This window comes from Vigna umbellata, chromosome 5 (assembly GCF_029865625.1).
Source record: "Vigna umbellata cultivar VRB3 chromosome 5, Vumbellata_1.0, whole genome shotgun sequence".
NCBI lineage: Eukaryota > Viridiplantae > Streptophyta > Magnoliopsida > Fabales > Fabaceae > Vigna > Vigna umbellata.
Genome location: NC_142169.1, coordinates 28,894,428 through 28,910,591, shown reverse-complemented (window position 1 = coordinate 28,910,591; position 16,164 = coordinate 28,894,428). Strand labels below are relative to the sequence as shown.

Sequence of the window (16,164 nt, the reverse complement as noted above, 5' to 3'; positions counted from 1 at the left end):
GACCTTGGAGGATTGCTTGGTCCCTGTGTAGTCGGACAGCGCTAATTTGGACGCTCGGTTTGATGGCCGACCTGGCTGGACGTTCGGTCTATGTGTCAGGAGGACCGGTCGGTACATAATCTAATAGTTTTTCCAATCAAAATTTATTTTTTAAGTATAGTTTCTTTCTTAATTTTAAATCTTTCTTACATTTTGTTTAAACATAAAACATTTTACAAAAAATAAATAACAGTAAATTATAACTATTATCAAAGCACTGGAGTACAAACAATTTTTTTTTATAAATTCATATATTTTTTAAGAAAATATTATACTATTGTATAATATAAATTAAAATAAATAAATATTCTTGAAAATCACCATATTATTATTTAACAAGAGGCTGTGATAAAAGAATTGTTTTCTATCTGTATTATTATATAAAAAAAAAATTATACACGATTCTTTTTAATTTTAGGGTTAATAATTTTTATTAATTTTATACAACAATCTTTTTAATTATTTTATTAATTTTATTTTTTAAGTAATAATTTTAAGTATAGAATTTCTATTTTTTATTTAATAATTTTTTAAGATGTAAATTATTTATAATAATAATATTATTTTTATATCGTAAAAATAATGAACGCAAATGTACATAATGAAAGTATTTCTACATGTAGGTGATAAAATGGGCCTACATAAAAGATTGTGGGTAACCTTCTCCTCCAGCTCCCCAATTTTCTTTAATTCAAGTTATATTCTCAAAGTTAAAATTTTTTACTTTTATTATTTTAATATTTTAATTTATTTAAATCTAATTTTTCTATTTACTGCCTGCACCTATCATTTCATCTTCTATTTCCATTTTCGTTAAAGAATCTCTCTTCCGTCTGCAACCTCTCTCTCTTCCGTCTACAACCTCTCCGTTTCAGTTTTCTTTCTCCGTTTCTTTGTTTTTCATTTTCCTAGAAGACTGTTTGGTGTGGAGCAGCACTTGGTGCGGAGGAAACCGTTCATTTAGCGTGGAGGAGCATGGATCTGCGTCGTCCAGGTTGGTTCTCCTTTCACCATTCTCGGTCCTTTCTGTTTCTCTGCTTCACTGTCCACGAAAGGCCAAAACGGATGTGGGACATCCGTTTGCCTTCGACGGATGTGGGATATCTGTTGAAGGCCAATCGGATATCCCACATCCGTTTTGGCTCACGGATGCTGCATTTTTTTTAATATTTTAATATTTTAATTGTTTTTAGAATTATTATAACTGGAATATATATTTATATATTTGATATATTTTTTGTTAATTTTTTTTAGATTTTCTTTGACTTAGATTATTATTTGAATATTTTATAAATTTTTTTATTTGTAGTTTATAAATAAATTGATTAAGAATTAGATACGAAAACTTTTATATATTTAAATTATTTTTATTTCTTGAAATAAATATTATCAATTTAATTGTATTTAATATTAGTAAATTTGTATTTGTATTTATTTTATTTATAGTAAATTTGTATTTGTAATAATAATTAATTTAATAATAATTAAATGGAAATGTATTTAAATATATTTTTTTAATTAATTAGCTAATTGTTTCTTTTATTTAATTTTTGTTGTAGTTAATAAATTAATTATTATTAGTTTAATTTATTTTGAATTGCATTTTTTATAGTTTATTCATGATATTTGAAATAATAATTTTCTTAATTTTTGAAATTAAACAAACAAATTATTGTTAGAAATGGCAAGAACACGTGGTGCATCTTTTAATTCTCGAGGTGAGAGTTCTCGAGGAAAGAGTTCGTCGCAGGGCGAAGCTCGGAGAAGACCTACCATTTCTGCTCGTAGAAGTCGGGCAGCTCCTATCCAGGATGACCCCATAGCTGAGGAGCGAGCCGTTGAGGAACAAACATATGAGGCTATGAGACTCATGGTGAGGAGAATGCATTTGAGGCCCCTAACGATGATGACGATGAGGAAGGAGCATGCGGATGTTCATGACATACAAGAGGATGTCGGTGGATTTCCTGAAGGTCCACACGATCATTCATTGCTGACGCACTATGTTCAGCATGTAGCTTATGCTATTTCCAAAGGTCGGGTGAGTGCAAAAATAAAATTTATTTTATTATTTTTTTAATAGAAATTTTATTAAATATTGATGTGTAGGATCGAGGGGACACACTGAAGTTGATCTCCCACGAAAAAAAAGTAAATAAGTTAAGACCATGCCACGAGGGAATTCAAGACATTGTGTTGAATTCCAGTTTGATGCCTCTTACAGGGATTTGTTATGATTACGTTGATAAGGGGTTACTCCTCGGATTCATAGAGAGGTGGCATTTTGAGACCAGTAGTTTCCATCTCCCTATAGGGGAGATGTCGATTACTCTTGATGACGTCTTGACATTACTTCACCTGCCCGTGATGGGACAAATGTGTGATTTGGAGGAGTTGGAGTTTGAGGAGGCTCGTACAGCCCTTGTGCAACTGCTCGACGTTGATGGTGGCACAGCAGGTGCTGAGATGGAGGACGCAAGTGGTCCGAAAGTCAGACTCAGCTGGCTTAGAGAGATATATGTTCAGAGGTGTGAGTCGCAACATTGGGACTATGCTGCTAGAGCATATTTGTTGCATCTAGTAGGATGCACGATTTTTGCAAATAAGAGTGCCAGTTCTATACGCGTGTCTTACTTATTGTTATTTAGAGACGTACACGCGTGTGGCAGATATGCTTGGGGTTTTGCTGTACTCGCCTATTTGTACGAGCAGCTCGGGGATGCGAGTCTCGTGTCCACGAAGCAGATGGCTGGATATTTGACTCTATTTCAGGTACAGTTATAACTTTGACATTTATTTCATGTATTTATTTCCATGTTCGAACATGGATGTAATTTAATTGAATAATTATTTTTTTAGAGTTGGATATACGAACATTTCCCTGGCATGGGGAGGAGGCGGTTGGTGGCTTCTTACGATGATACCACACCACGTGCCATGAGGTGGCAGAGCCCTAGGCAGAGTTCCACTCTCGCAGAGATTCGGTCACAGTTGGATGCGCTGACATACAGTGGAGTTGTATGACATCCGTATGAGGGGCATCGAGGCATTCGGCCATTCTTCGGCATCTGTATGTATTCTGGATGGATTCGGATTGGTGACACCCTTTGTCGTCATTTGCCTGAGCGCGTGCTGAGGCAATTTGGGTTTCAGCAAGACATTCCACGATCACCAACTACGGTTCCAGATGCAGATGTAGTGGTCATTGATCATGTTTGGTTGCACTTCAGAGCTCACGTTGTGAGTAATGTCAGACATGCAGCATCCCCTTCTGACTGTGTTGATGGGTACATTCAGTGGTTCAGGAGGGTTTCATCCTAGGATCATATTGTGCTAATTCACATGCACACGGGACACCAAATGTACGTCTTAATACGCATCCACACTTTGAGGAATTCAATCCTATCTGTTGCACTATTTTCAATTCCTGAGCAATGAGATCCAATGCATATCGAGACACGCGTCCAATAAGTTCTCTATATATGTAGCCTTTAAAATGGTCACTCGTGAGCAACAAACTACTTTCAAATGACGCCTTAATCTTGTTGTGTTGTAGGATAATGACGTTATGAATATTATCCCAACAAGAACACAAATCACCCATACTATTGCCCAGAACTTTCTTCAGGCTCCAATGAGCAGATTCAGCCCTGAAACAAAAAAAAACCTTCAACAAGTGCAAATAAATATTTATCTACAAAACAAATAAATAAAATAACATTACAACATACCTATTTGTTGTTGTGTTCCCTAAATGCATTACTTTGTTCGTCCAGAACTTTACAAAGTATGTGCTGTACGTAATAATCCAAGTCTGATTGACATATTCAAATAACAAAGGCCATGAACTGCTTGCGTATTGAAAACCATTCACATACTCAGCAAACAAGCTTTCATCAGCACAATCCATCACATTTTCCCATGCATCCATCAACACTTCCCAAACCTCAGTAGAATGAACTAACATTTTGCATTTAGCTTTAACGTTTTTAAGGATGTGGAACCAACATAACATCTTATATGACTCAGGGAATACATTTGCTATGGCATTCATCAAAGCCAAGTCTCGGTCAGTGACAATGACTTTAGGACCACCCTCAGATGTTAAAAATAAACCTTTCAGCTTTTCCAAAGCCCATGTGAAATTACTCTGCCTTTCAGTAGACAAGAAAGCAAATGTTGCTGAGAAGGTTAACCCTGTAGACGTCATACCCACAATCTCAAGCAACGGAAGTCTATATCTATTTGTTTTATATGTGGAATCCATCATAAATACAACATTAAATGAGTTTAACAATTTGACCGCATCGGGATGTGTTCAAAACAAGTCAGTAACAACCTCTGAATCATCAGCACACCTACTCCAGTGAATGTACTTATCCCGATCCAACAACATCATAAGTTGTTGTAGTTCAGTTCTGGACCCTCTTAATGATCGTTTATACGCATGTCTTGTGTTGTAGATTTGTTTAATCGTTGTGACATTTCGATCATTATTTTGTTTGAGTGTTAATAAAATATTTGCAGGTGTAACTTTACTCTTTGTCATATCAACCAGTAATGACTTCTCACTCGTATTTAACCTGCCAGCATAAGGGTGGCCAACTAAAGTTTCAGCCAACTCATGGTTGTGATGTCCACACATCACCTTCAACACCCATCCGGCCCCATCTGAACATGGTTTACCCTTTAATCTAAACGGACATTCACATTTACGAGTGCCGTATACACTAGCCACTGCATCAGCTTTGTATTTCCTATATTTTCCCCCTCTTTCACATCCAAGTATGACGAACGTTTTTCTTCCCCGTACACCAGTAGCTATGTCAGATCTTACTATTACCATAACAAATCCTAAATCATAAGTCATGCCTCTTACCCATTGAATTAAGTGCTCCCGTGAACAAAATATTTCATTTGTTGTAAATTTATTTGTTAAATCCCTTTCTACAACTTTGCTAATTGATGAAGACAAATCAGATTTCAAACTACAACCAATATCAGAATCCATACGAAGATATTCATCCATTTTAAATAATAATCACCTACAAAATTATAATGAGCCTTATTAACATAATTAATAATTAATCAAACAAATATACAAATATTAATATAATTAAATTATATATTTGATATAAATAAAATAATAAGTAATTTTTTATATAATTATAAAATTGTTAAATAATTAAAGATACAAAAATAATATATAAAAAATATATATTTTACAAAATTATTACATTTAAAAACTAATTATATATAACATTCAAAATTAAAAATTTAAATATAAACTAACATAAATATACGTTATTAAAATATATTAAAAATATATTCAAAAATAATAAATCAAAATATTTAAATTAAATTATTAAAATATCTAATAAAATAATAAAACAAACCCAAAATAAAAAACGGAACCTTTACGGAAGACATCCTTCAACGGATGTCAACATCCGTTTAAGGGGAAACGGATGTCGACATCCGTTTTACCTTAAACGGATGTTGACATCCGTTGAAGGATGTCTTCCGTCAAAGGTTTCGTTTTTAGTTTAGGGTTTTATGCGAAGGGTTTATTCTACTATGTACCTGGAGGAAGCACCACAAACGCACTGCACCACAAACGTATTGCACCACTTCACACACTGTACTACGAGATCAATAAGAGGAAGATTGCTTGATAATTCTTTCTATCACCAACAATCTTTGCAACTTGTAGTATCTTACACGAGAGAGAGGAAAAAGTATAATGTTAAAATCATAGAAAGTATTTTACTCATGCAAGGGACTAGATAGGTTATTAGTGAAATAGGTTATGAATGAATAAAATTAAAAATAATAATCCTAAAAATAAAATTTTACTGAGGGACAAAATAATAAAGGAGAGGTGGAGGGAGAAGGTTGTGGTGGTGGAGGGAGCAACATCCAAAGATTGTTGGAGTACTAAAATGAAGAAGCCCATTAACTTTTTTTGTCAATAAGTGGAGTAAAAAAAAGATTACGAAGACCATATTATTATGATGGAAAACCACAATAATTACATATTTTATAAAAATAAAGAATAAATTAAAAGATGAATTGATTTTATAATATATTTTATGGTTGTATTTTTTTTCCTAAAAATATAATCTTACTGCATTATTAAGCTATGATATTTTTATTTACTCATGAGAGATATATTGACTATTTAATTATATCAAATCAAATACTTAAAATATATTATGTTTTTATTAATTGAACTATCTATTTTCATTATCTAATCATTTAAGAATGTAACAAGATCTTTGCTTTTTATGGAAATTATGATTTGATATTCCATTCACAGTTTCATTACTTTTAAATGACCTGTATCATGTTAATTAAAACTTTTATAGAAAATGTATTATAATATATAAGTTGAACATTTAGTGGTGCAAACAACTATGAATATGTATTTTTATTTAGGACAAAATACTTGTTATAAAGTCATTATTCTATTTAAACATATAGAAACAAATAATTTAGAATATTTATTTGTGATATAGATTTTTCATGTATAAAAAAATATTATTATTGTTATAAAAAAATAAGTTAATGGACTACGTTCATTTATATTCTATAAAAAAATTATTTTTTATAACAATAAATGGTCCTCAGTTTGCTTAATTATAATATATTAATTTGTTTCTGGAGTAAAAAATAATACAAATTTGAACAATTTTCTTATTCTACTATTAGTAAAATCTATTATCTATTATTTTTCATAGACAAATCCATTTCAGATCATCATCAAAGAAGAGTATAATTTATCATTCCTTGCAATATGTTATTTTTGTGTCAAAATTAATTGTCTCTGCTATGAATAAATAGTTTTTCCTGTTAGGAAAGTTGGAGGTGATCATCTTTTTGCTAGGTGAGATGATCTTGGAAAACTTTATCCAATCTTATTCAAATTTCTAATTCTCTACAAAAGTAAACAGATAAAAAGGTAATTACATTTATCTTAAAAACTAAATATTTAAATTCTGAACATTTTCATGAAAATAATACATAATAAATAATAAAAAAACAACTAAAGAGTTCTAACAAACATGAAAAATAAATAAATATTATATTTACACATGTTTAAACGTTGAAATTTTCGCATATTTTAAACAATTTTACAAATTTCATTTCGCTATTAAATTTCTTATTTGTATAATCTTATAAACATTATTGTCAAGATTATTTTCCAAGAAGTGATAAATGAAGATATTTTTATATTTACGTCACGTCTAGCTAAAAGTGGGTGAAGTAGTGAATAAATTTGGATAAACATATGTAGTCAAAATAAATAAAACAATAAATTTCCTTTTTTACACGAGAAAAATAATAATTTTAATTTTAAAATAAAATAAAATTATAACAGTAATCGTTTGTCTAAATTCTATGAGTAATCACAAGTATACTTGCAAGATCTTGCAAGTATACTTGTGATTTTGACTACATTGGTTGGGAAGTCCCAATCGTTTGTCTAAATTCTATGGATGCAGATCATATTTTGAACAACTTCGTTTGATGTCATTTGGTGGTTAAATGAAATCTGACATGATAGGAGAGATCATAGCTCATCTTGGTACATAGTCTATTCTAGTAGGCTCATTTACTCTAGCAGAGATATTTGGAGGAGGGGGTGTTAGGAATTTCCACAAATTTTTCCTCAATTCTTGGGATTTGGCTTCTATATTTCCTAAACAATTTGAGATGTTATTCGAATGGTATCAAAACATACAACTCATCTTGGTAAATCACCTATTTTGGAAGGTATATGTGAAAGGGGTGTTGAGAATTCCCACATCACCTGCTTTTTATATTTTTTGAACAACTTAATCCTAATTGGTTTTAAAATGAAATCCAACATGAACAATCCATCCTTGAACTCTCCTTGCCAAGGCTGTTGGGATGTCGTGATTTGGATATTGAAATACATTAAAAGCACTCCAGGAAAAGGGTCTCCATTATGAAGACAAAGGACATACTCAGATAATTGGATATCAGACGTTGATTGGTTTGGTTCCCCTAGAGGTGGGCAATCCAATTCAATGTATTGTGAGTTGATTTGAGGAAATTTAGTATCTTGAAAAACTACATAGTAAAATGTAGTAGCAAGAACAAGTGTTGAAGCAGAATTAGGATCATGACATTATTAACTTTTGAACTCAGCTAAAAAAATCAATTCAAGAATTCGAAGTTCGAAAGGGCTACATCAATGATGTTGATCAACTTTATATTGATCATCTTTATATACTTCTAGTCCAATATTTAATTAGATGACCAAGCATATAAAAGTTGATCGGCATTTCATCGTGGAGAAGATTGAGTCCGAAGATATTATCAAACTCTAGCGATCAAATTTATGAGGGAACCAAAATAGGCTACAAATATAAAGCATGGTGTATATAATTTATATGCTCGAGCTTGTAGGAGAGTATTAAGAATCAGAATAATATATTTTGTTTATTATTAATAACCGAAATTTTAGAGGAAATAAAATATATTTCATCCATGCATAACAAATGTAATGAGTCTAAAAAAACTCATATTCGTTTGTGTATTTAGAGATATAATATCCAGTCCCTCAATTTTAACAATAATAAATTTTAGGAGAAACTGTGCACCTTCCTTGAGATAATGTCAATTGACACTCGCACCCCCTTCTAATCTTAAAATAGAAACACATATCTCTCGTGTTTTTTAATAAAATAACATTCACACCTCTTTTAGTGTCTAAATAGACATTCACCTCCCTTATATTTTGAATAAATGATATGCATCTCTCTTATGATAAAGGGAAATTCAACTCTCTTATTTTATTTAAGAATAACATTTAAGTAAAACATAAATAATAATATAAATTAAAAACTAAAATTTTAAAACATTATAGTTAAAGAAATTTTTATTTGCAACGAATTAAATTACTTGATTATGGGAAAATTACACTCATCTTTCTTAAAATCTTCTAAAACGATGTTAACGTGTGGGAACTATTCATTTAGTAGGGAACTCATGTTCGATCCACATCATGTGAAGAATTTGTCAAGTCAGCAATAGTCACAGTATCTCAAGAAAGTAATGGACTGGAGGAAATTGGAGGACCAAAAACTGACATCACATTCTAATTTTAGCATATATATATATATATATATATATATATATATATATATATATATATATATATATATATATATATTCATCTACTTTATCCTATTAACACAATAACACTCGTAGTAGTCCTTATTTTAGTTATATTTATGTTTGTATTACAATCATATGTAAACAAAATAATAAGTTAATCACATATTTTACATCTATTTATTTATTTTTATACTAAAAAAAATTCTCAAAAATATAAATGTTTATATTTTTATAAAATGATTTATAATTTAGTGGCAATCTAATTTATGATATTTTTAATATATAATAATTAAACCAGTGTTTATTAAAAATTATTCAATTTTTCTATTTTAAACTTTAATTATTAATTTTCATAGTTTTTATATTTAAATTTTAATAAATATGATGTGTTTAAATAAAATAAGGAAGATGGTTATTAAAAATTAAAGGGAAGTGTCGTTTATCAAAAACATAAAAGTGGATATTTATCTAAAAACTAGAGGGAATGTGAGTGTCATTTTATTAAAAACATAAGAGGTGAGAGACTATTTGAAAACTAGAGGGAGTGAATGTCATTTAACATGATATGAAGTAAGTGTAATTTCCCCTAGATTTAAAGTAGTGCATACAGCACTATATTTAGAGCATCATTGAATAGGAAAACATGAATATCACCTGCAACACCACTATCGAAGACAAGCTCACTAGGCAGACTATCCGAGAAATATTGTTTGGCCAGTGACCTGAAATCAATGGTAGGTTCATCTGGTTTGAGTCTTGGAAAGCACAAGGGTGAAGAAAATGAGATGGAGGATGGACCATTCAGCAAGGAATCGGGCTCACATAAGTAGCCAGGCTTTCCAATTAGATCAACCATATATTCCCTGTAATTATATGGTTTTAAACAGGAATCAGTTCCCAAAATGTGAACTCAAAGGTTATAACACATTAGTAATTTTACACTTCATCCTTTCACGATCACATTGCACTGCTCATGAAAAACATCTACTTAAATTGTAGTTGTACTTGTTAACAGAATAGCAGATGTGCTAAGCAAGCACCAAAACATATACCTGTCAAGCCCAAACCGAACAAGACATGAAGAGACATCTTCTCTTGAACAATATTTACAACCCTTTGCAATTCGACACGGTAAACCAATGGTGTCAGCTAGCACCTGAAGATATAGCATATATAAGGCATGTCAGTAAAAAAGTAACACATCAACCCCCTCTTTCACCAGGAAAAAAGATAATAGCAGTAATAATATAGTCAGAAAACATAATCATAGCTTTGGCCATTCATAGAATTAAAGATATTACTTTGAATAATACAGCACGATGTCTGCAAAGTCCAGTAGATAAGCTGCCAATTGGAACAACAACAGATCCTATGCGATCTCTTAGATCATTAATGCACTCCCTCCATATGGGAAAAAGATCGTCTTCCCATACATAAGCTGAACTCCTTATTACAACAATAAAACACAGTTACTCTGATGCAAGCTAAAAAGTTCATAGACAATAATTCCAAGGAGACTCACCCCATACAATCGAATACAAGCTTTGCAAGCTGGTCTACAATATCTGTTGTTACTGTGCTGCGACAAAAAATGTCATGTACCTTGTTCTGCAATTCTTTTAAGATAGGATCACGCTGTCTATCCACCAAAATTACTTCAAGTGAAGAAACGGTCGAAGGATCTATAGACTTTAGTGACTCTATTGAAGGAATTCGGCCATTTTCCTGTAGATCAGCACACGGTCCATAAATAGGGATCCATTTCATGAATTAAATAAAAGCCATTATCCTGGCAGACTTGCACATTGTAGTTCATGATCCAACTTCACCCTTTGCAACTAATGAACACAACTCAAATAGGATTTTTTTACTGAAGCACTCCCCCAATTGCATCCAGTCAAGTCAAATACTAAGAAACACTCGTCAATGAGCTTAGAATTCTCCACAAAAATTTTAATTAAGAGAAACATAGGCCTATCAATGCAATCTAGAAAAACCAAACAAATCCATATATACTCAATTGTACACATGCATATAATCACATGAACCATAGAACAACAGCAGCATTATTTGACAATAAATAGCTCCGTGAATGCTTCAAGAATAAAAAAAATAAGAAGACAAAACAAATCTAAGCTCGTCTTGTAAGCTAAAATCAACTTTTTCAATTAATTTTTATTCCACTCACCAAAAAAGAAATTGAGGTGCAAAAGTTTATTTTAATTTATGTAAGAAATTCAATTTATTTTACCTTTCTGACCTATACTAATAAAAAAGCTTTTGGAGTAACTTAATTTAACTGATAAATATTCTCAAGCATAGGTCACTAGAACCAGAAGTCCAGAATCATGCTGAGATAAAGTCCATTCTCATGTCATTGTTGTTTTTTCATTCATTACTCGTTGATTTAAATATAGCTCAGATAAGACATTTCCAAAATCACAATTATCTTAGAAACTTGGCAACCAATCACAATAGGAATAGCACAATAGGCATAACAAACAATCAACATACCCAAAATCTATGGGAAACTGTCTCTGCAGAACACGATGACCTTGAAGAGGATTCATGGGGCACAGGATCCAGAAAATTGGGATCATCAGCACACGTGGCCTCTGAGTAAAGTCGAATAGCCAATGCCAGCTGTAACTGATAACTCTCCTCAGTCTGCTGCGCCCAGCTCTTGCCATAGGATCCGTCGCTCCTAGCTGACCCAGCTTCCTGAATCCTGCCTCTAACCTCTCCAAGTGTGATTTTGTCTGTCTCATCAGGTGTCACAGTGAACATAGTGGGAGCGCAAAACTCGCTGGAGAGTGAGCTCTCACCGAAACTGCTCCACTTGACTGCCGCTGCATCCCGAACCCGAAAGAGGAGTACAAATTTCCGATCCTGTTCCCCTCCCTGTGATCCGCGACAGAGTCCCAATCGGATAGGAAGAGTCGAACAACGAAGCCCTTATGTTGTCATCTGGCGCTTGGTTGAGGAGGGAGTAGCTGCTGGATCTTCTGGCAGGCATTTCCATGGAGGGCCCACGGGGCTCACAGCCCTAAAACCCGCCATAGCCCATCAAATTCATTTCGTTCTGTTCCTCCCCTTTGGACCAGTAAGAGTGAGTGGTCTTTTCTTTTCCCTTTCTCTCTCAATAGACTTTGGTAGAAATTCTAACAATCTTTTGATTTGGTAATTATACATTTTAACAGTTTGATAACCTTTTGGAAGTGTGGCGTGGCGCAATGGTTTTTGTCCACACGTTGGATCAGAAGGTCCCGCCGCACTCCCCGCGCGTACTGTACCTTTTTATTTCAGGTTTGACTTAGAATGTTACGTGCTCCTGCTCCTTTATTCGAAGTACTAATCATCATAAATTTTAATATAAATAAAAAATATATACTTTGAACAAAAATGTACACTTCACTAATACTTACCGATTTTGTTTAATAAATAAATTAATATTTATAATTTGTAAAAATACTATAATTTTATTTATATATATATATATATATATATATATATATATATATATATATATATATAATTTTTATACTCAAATTACCGTGAAACCATTTGTATGCATTCAAATACAAAAATTGTTACTTACATATTGATTAGAGTTTTTACTTCTTAACAAACTAGTATTAAATTTTAATCATTGATTATATTTTCCATGGTTAAAGAAGTTATTGAATAAAATTAAAAATAACATGTTTGTTATTATTCCTGACATGAGTGAAAAGTCTTAATAAATACTCATTCTTCACACAAATATATTATAAATTAAGGAAAGTTCAATTGATAGTGTTTTAAGAAAATATAAATGAGTTGATTTTTTGTTATATGAGTAAGGAAGTGTCTTTCTTCAACATGTGAATGAATAAATTGACTAACTTATTGATTATATAACTCATATTTTGGTTAAATATGTTTTTAGTCTCTTAACTATCAAGTGATTTTGTTTTTCGTTCCTATTTCAAACTTTGTATGATTTGATCCATCTCTTTAAAGAAATCATAATTTTTGGTCCTCCAAAACAAACGGCGTTAAAAATTAACTGAGGTGGCTAACGGTGTATGCCAAAGTAATTTTTTTTCTGACACTCACGGAATCTTTCTCACCTTTTCTCTCTCTTTCACGGTGTATTGCTCTTTCTGGCACAAAATCTGTTTTTGAGAAGGCAGATTTACCAGGACAGAGGAAAGGTAGAGCCGGGGAAGAAAACCACTTGGAGATCCACGAGTGGCAGGTACCCCATTGAAGATCCGCCCAGCTTCACCACCTTCTTTTCCTTCTCCGTCACCAACCTCAACCCATCCTCCATCGGCGGCGGCCTCGCCTTCGTTCTCGCGTCGGACGATGAAACGATCGGCAATGCTCGTGGATTTCTTGGACTTAGCGCAGCCGCCGCCGCCGCGGATGGTGGCGGCGACGGGTTTATTGCCGTGGAGTTTGATACGCTTATGGACGTAGAGTTTAAGGACATTAATGGGAACCACGTTGGGGTGGACTTAAACAACGTTGTTTCGAGCGAGGTTGGTGATTTGGAGAGCGTTGGGATCGATCTGAAGAGCGGTGACCTAATTAACGCGTGGATTGAGTTCGATGGATCGAGCAAAGGATTAAGCGTGTGGGTTTCGTATTCCAATTTGAAACCGAAAGAGATTAAGCACAGAGATTCACAGAATAGAGTGGTGGAGTTTTGGCTCTTCTTTTGATGTTGCGACAGGGGCAGCCCCACCGCCTCCGCCGCCGACGAGTCTGATGAACCCGACGGCGAATGTGGTGAAGTCGGCGCCTCCTTCTCCGGCTCCTGCTAACAGTGAAGAGAAAGATAGCAAAAGCAAATTGTCTTGCCACAATGGGTTGTTTAAGCAGAATTTAGGAGCGGCGGTTTACCTACAAGGAGCTGAAGTTTGCTACCAAGTGTTTCAATGCTAATAGGATCATTGGTCATGGCGCGTTTGGGACTGTGTATAAGGGGGTTTTGCCTGAAAACAGGGACACTGTTGCGTTGAAGAGATGCAGCCATAGTAGTCAGGGGAAGAATGAATTTTTGTCTGAGTTGTCTATCATTGGGAGCCTGAGGCATCGGAATCTGGTTCGGCTTCAAGGGTGGTGCCATGAAAAAGGGGAGATTCTGCTGGTGTATGACTTGATGCCCAATGGGAGTTTGGACAAGGCTTTGTTCGAGGTGTCATCCTCGTCGATTGTGGATGAGAGAACAATGATGGAGATCCAGAAGAAACAGCGGACGACCTCCTGGGAAACAAAAAAATACCAACGTGACAAACGACACATGGCTAGACGTTAGCCACCTCACCCGATTTTTAACTCCGTTTGTTTTAGAGGACCAAAAATTATGATTTCCTTAAGGAGAAGGATCAAATTGTATAAAGTTTGAAATAAGGACGAAAAACAAAATTGCTTGATAATTGAGGGACGAAAAATATATTTAACCCTTTATTTGTCACAAAACTTAGCGTGAATTGATAATTCAGTGTGAATAAATAAAATTAGTAGTTAAACAATATATTTCATAGTTTGAATTAAATATAAAATGTTTGTTTTTTTCTAAAAAGTGACTATTTAATTATGAGGATATATGAAACTATTTAAACTCATTTCAAAATTATTATTTTTTATTTGTTCACCAAATGAGTGGATTAAGAAAAATTAAACCTCAAAAATTTCACTTAATACAATAGGGTGAATGCTAAAGTGAATTTTGACTTGATTACAATATTTTAATTAAATCTTAAATAATTTAACTATGCTCATATATTAAAAATGTCAAAGATACAGTATAACAATGTGAAAGTACAAATAGTCCAAGACCTAATGGGTTTAATTTTAATTTTGTTAAATCACATTTGGGATACTATAAAATGTGATATGGTAGAGCCCTCACTGATTTTTATTTTATAGCACAGGGAGCATACCAAAGGGTTGTAATACTTCCTTCATAACTCTAGTCTAAATGAGTATAGATCAATTTTTTCAATAGGTTGTGTATATAAGATAATATCCAAAGTGTCATCAAATACGATAAGAAAGGGCTTTCTCATTATAAATCTCAAACAACATTCATTTAGGGAATAGGATCATTTAACAACATACTTGTGGCTAAATGAGATAGAATAAATTAACAGGAAAAAGAAAAAAGAATTAGTATTAAAGATATATGAAAAAACTTATGATTTAATGACTGACTGAGAATTATTGTACTATATAATAAACATATTAGGTTTTAGCTCTAAATGGATTTAATGGATAAAAGGATGTCTACAATATTCTACAATTTTAGTCTTGGTTAATGGACGTTTGACTCGGGTGTAGGGTGAAACACCCATAATTTAAATCTACAAGAGGCTTGAGACAAGGAGGCTCAACATATATTTTGTTTTTGACAGTAGCATAAGGATTGTCTAGTATGATAAAACAAACATCTAAAAAATTTATGAAAGAATGAAAGTGGGGGAAAAGGAAGTTGAGGTGAGCATGTTACAATTTGTTGATGATACATTGTTTGTATTTGAGGTTAAACAACAAAATATTTTGGTTTATAAAAAACATACTGAGGTGTTTTGAGCTAGTATCGAGTTTAAGGTTTAACCTTCACAAAATTAAGATAGGTAAGACTTATGGGCAGAGAAAGATGTATTAGAAAGGTTCCCAATTACCTTGAACCCCAATCATAACAAAGTTCCATTTAAATACTTATGTATACTATTGGGAAAATCCAAGGAGGGAACAATGTTGGTAAAGTGCATTGAATAAAATTAAGAGTAAATTGGAAAAGTGGAAGGGTATGCTTTTCTCCTTCACACGTAGAATATGTCTCATTAAATCTGTTATTACAATACTCCCTTTTTGTTACTTTTCTTTCTTTAAAGCCTCAATCGATGCATGCAAACAAATAAGAAAAATATAAACAAACTTTCAATGGAGTTGGGAAACAAAGGGTAGAAAAATTGCACGAATGAA

At 32.9% G+C, this 16,164-nt stretch overlaps 1 protein-coding gene and 2 pseudogenes across 2 annotated transcripts; 1 reads left to right on the top strand and 2 right to left on the bottom strand.

The window, feature by feature from the left end:
- Positions 1-4,357: 4,357 nt before the first annotated feature.
- Positions 4,358-4,909, bottom strand: LOC148198064 (uncharacterized). Its single transcript, XM_088115705.1, has one exon. The coding sequence runs from the start codon at positions 4,907-4,909 to the stop codon at positions 4,358-4,360; it is 552 nt and encodes a 183-aa protein (XP_087971831.1).
- Positions 4,910-9,662: 4,753 nt separating this feature from the next.
- On the bottom strand, positions 9,663-12,346 carry LOC148198063 (serine/threonine-protein kinase CTR1-like; annotated as a pseudogene). The gene is made up of 5 exons (XR_015779777.1): positions 11,701-12,346; positions 10,709-10,911; positions 10,488-10,632; positions 10,239-10,342; positions 9,663-10,049 (listed from the first exon to the last, which is right to left on the bottom strand). The product of XR_015779777.1 is annotated as a serine/threonine-protein kinase CTR1-like (transcript).
- A 73-nt stretch (positions 12,347-12,419) lies between these two features.
- LOC148198062 (L-type lectin-domain containing receptor kinase VIII.1 pseudogene) lies at positions 12,420-14,491 on the top strand (annotated as a pseudogene).
- Positions 14,492-16,164: the final 1,673 nt, after the last annotated feature.

Excerpts from the sequence above, each read along its gene's own strand:
- LOC148198064 (XM_088115705.1), bottom strand. The coding sequence starts at position 4,909 with ATGACTTATGATTTAGGATTTGTTATGGTAATAGTAAGATCTGACATA.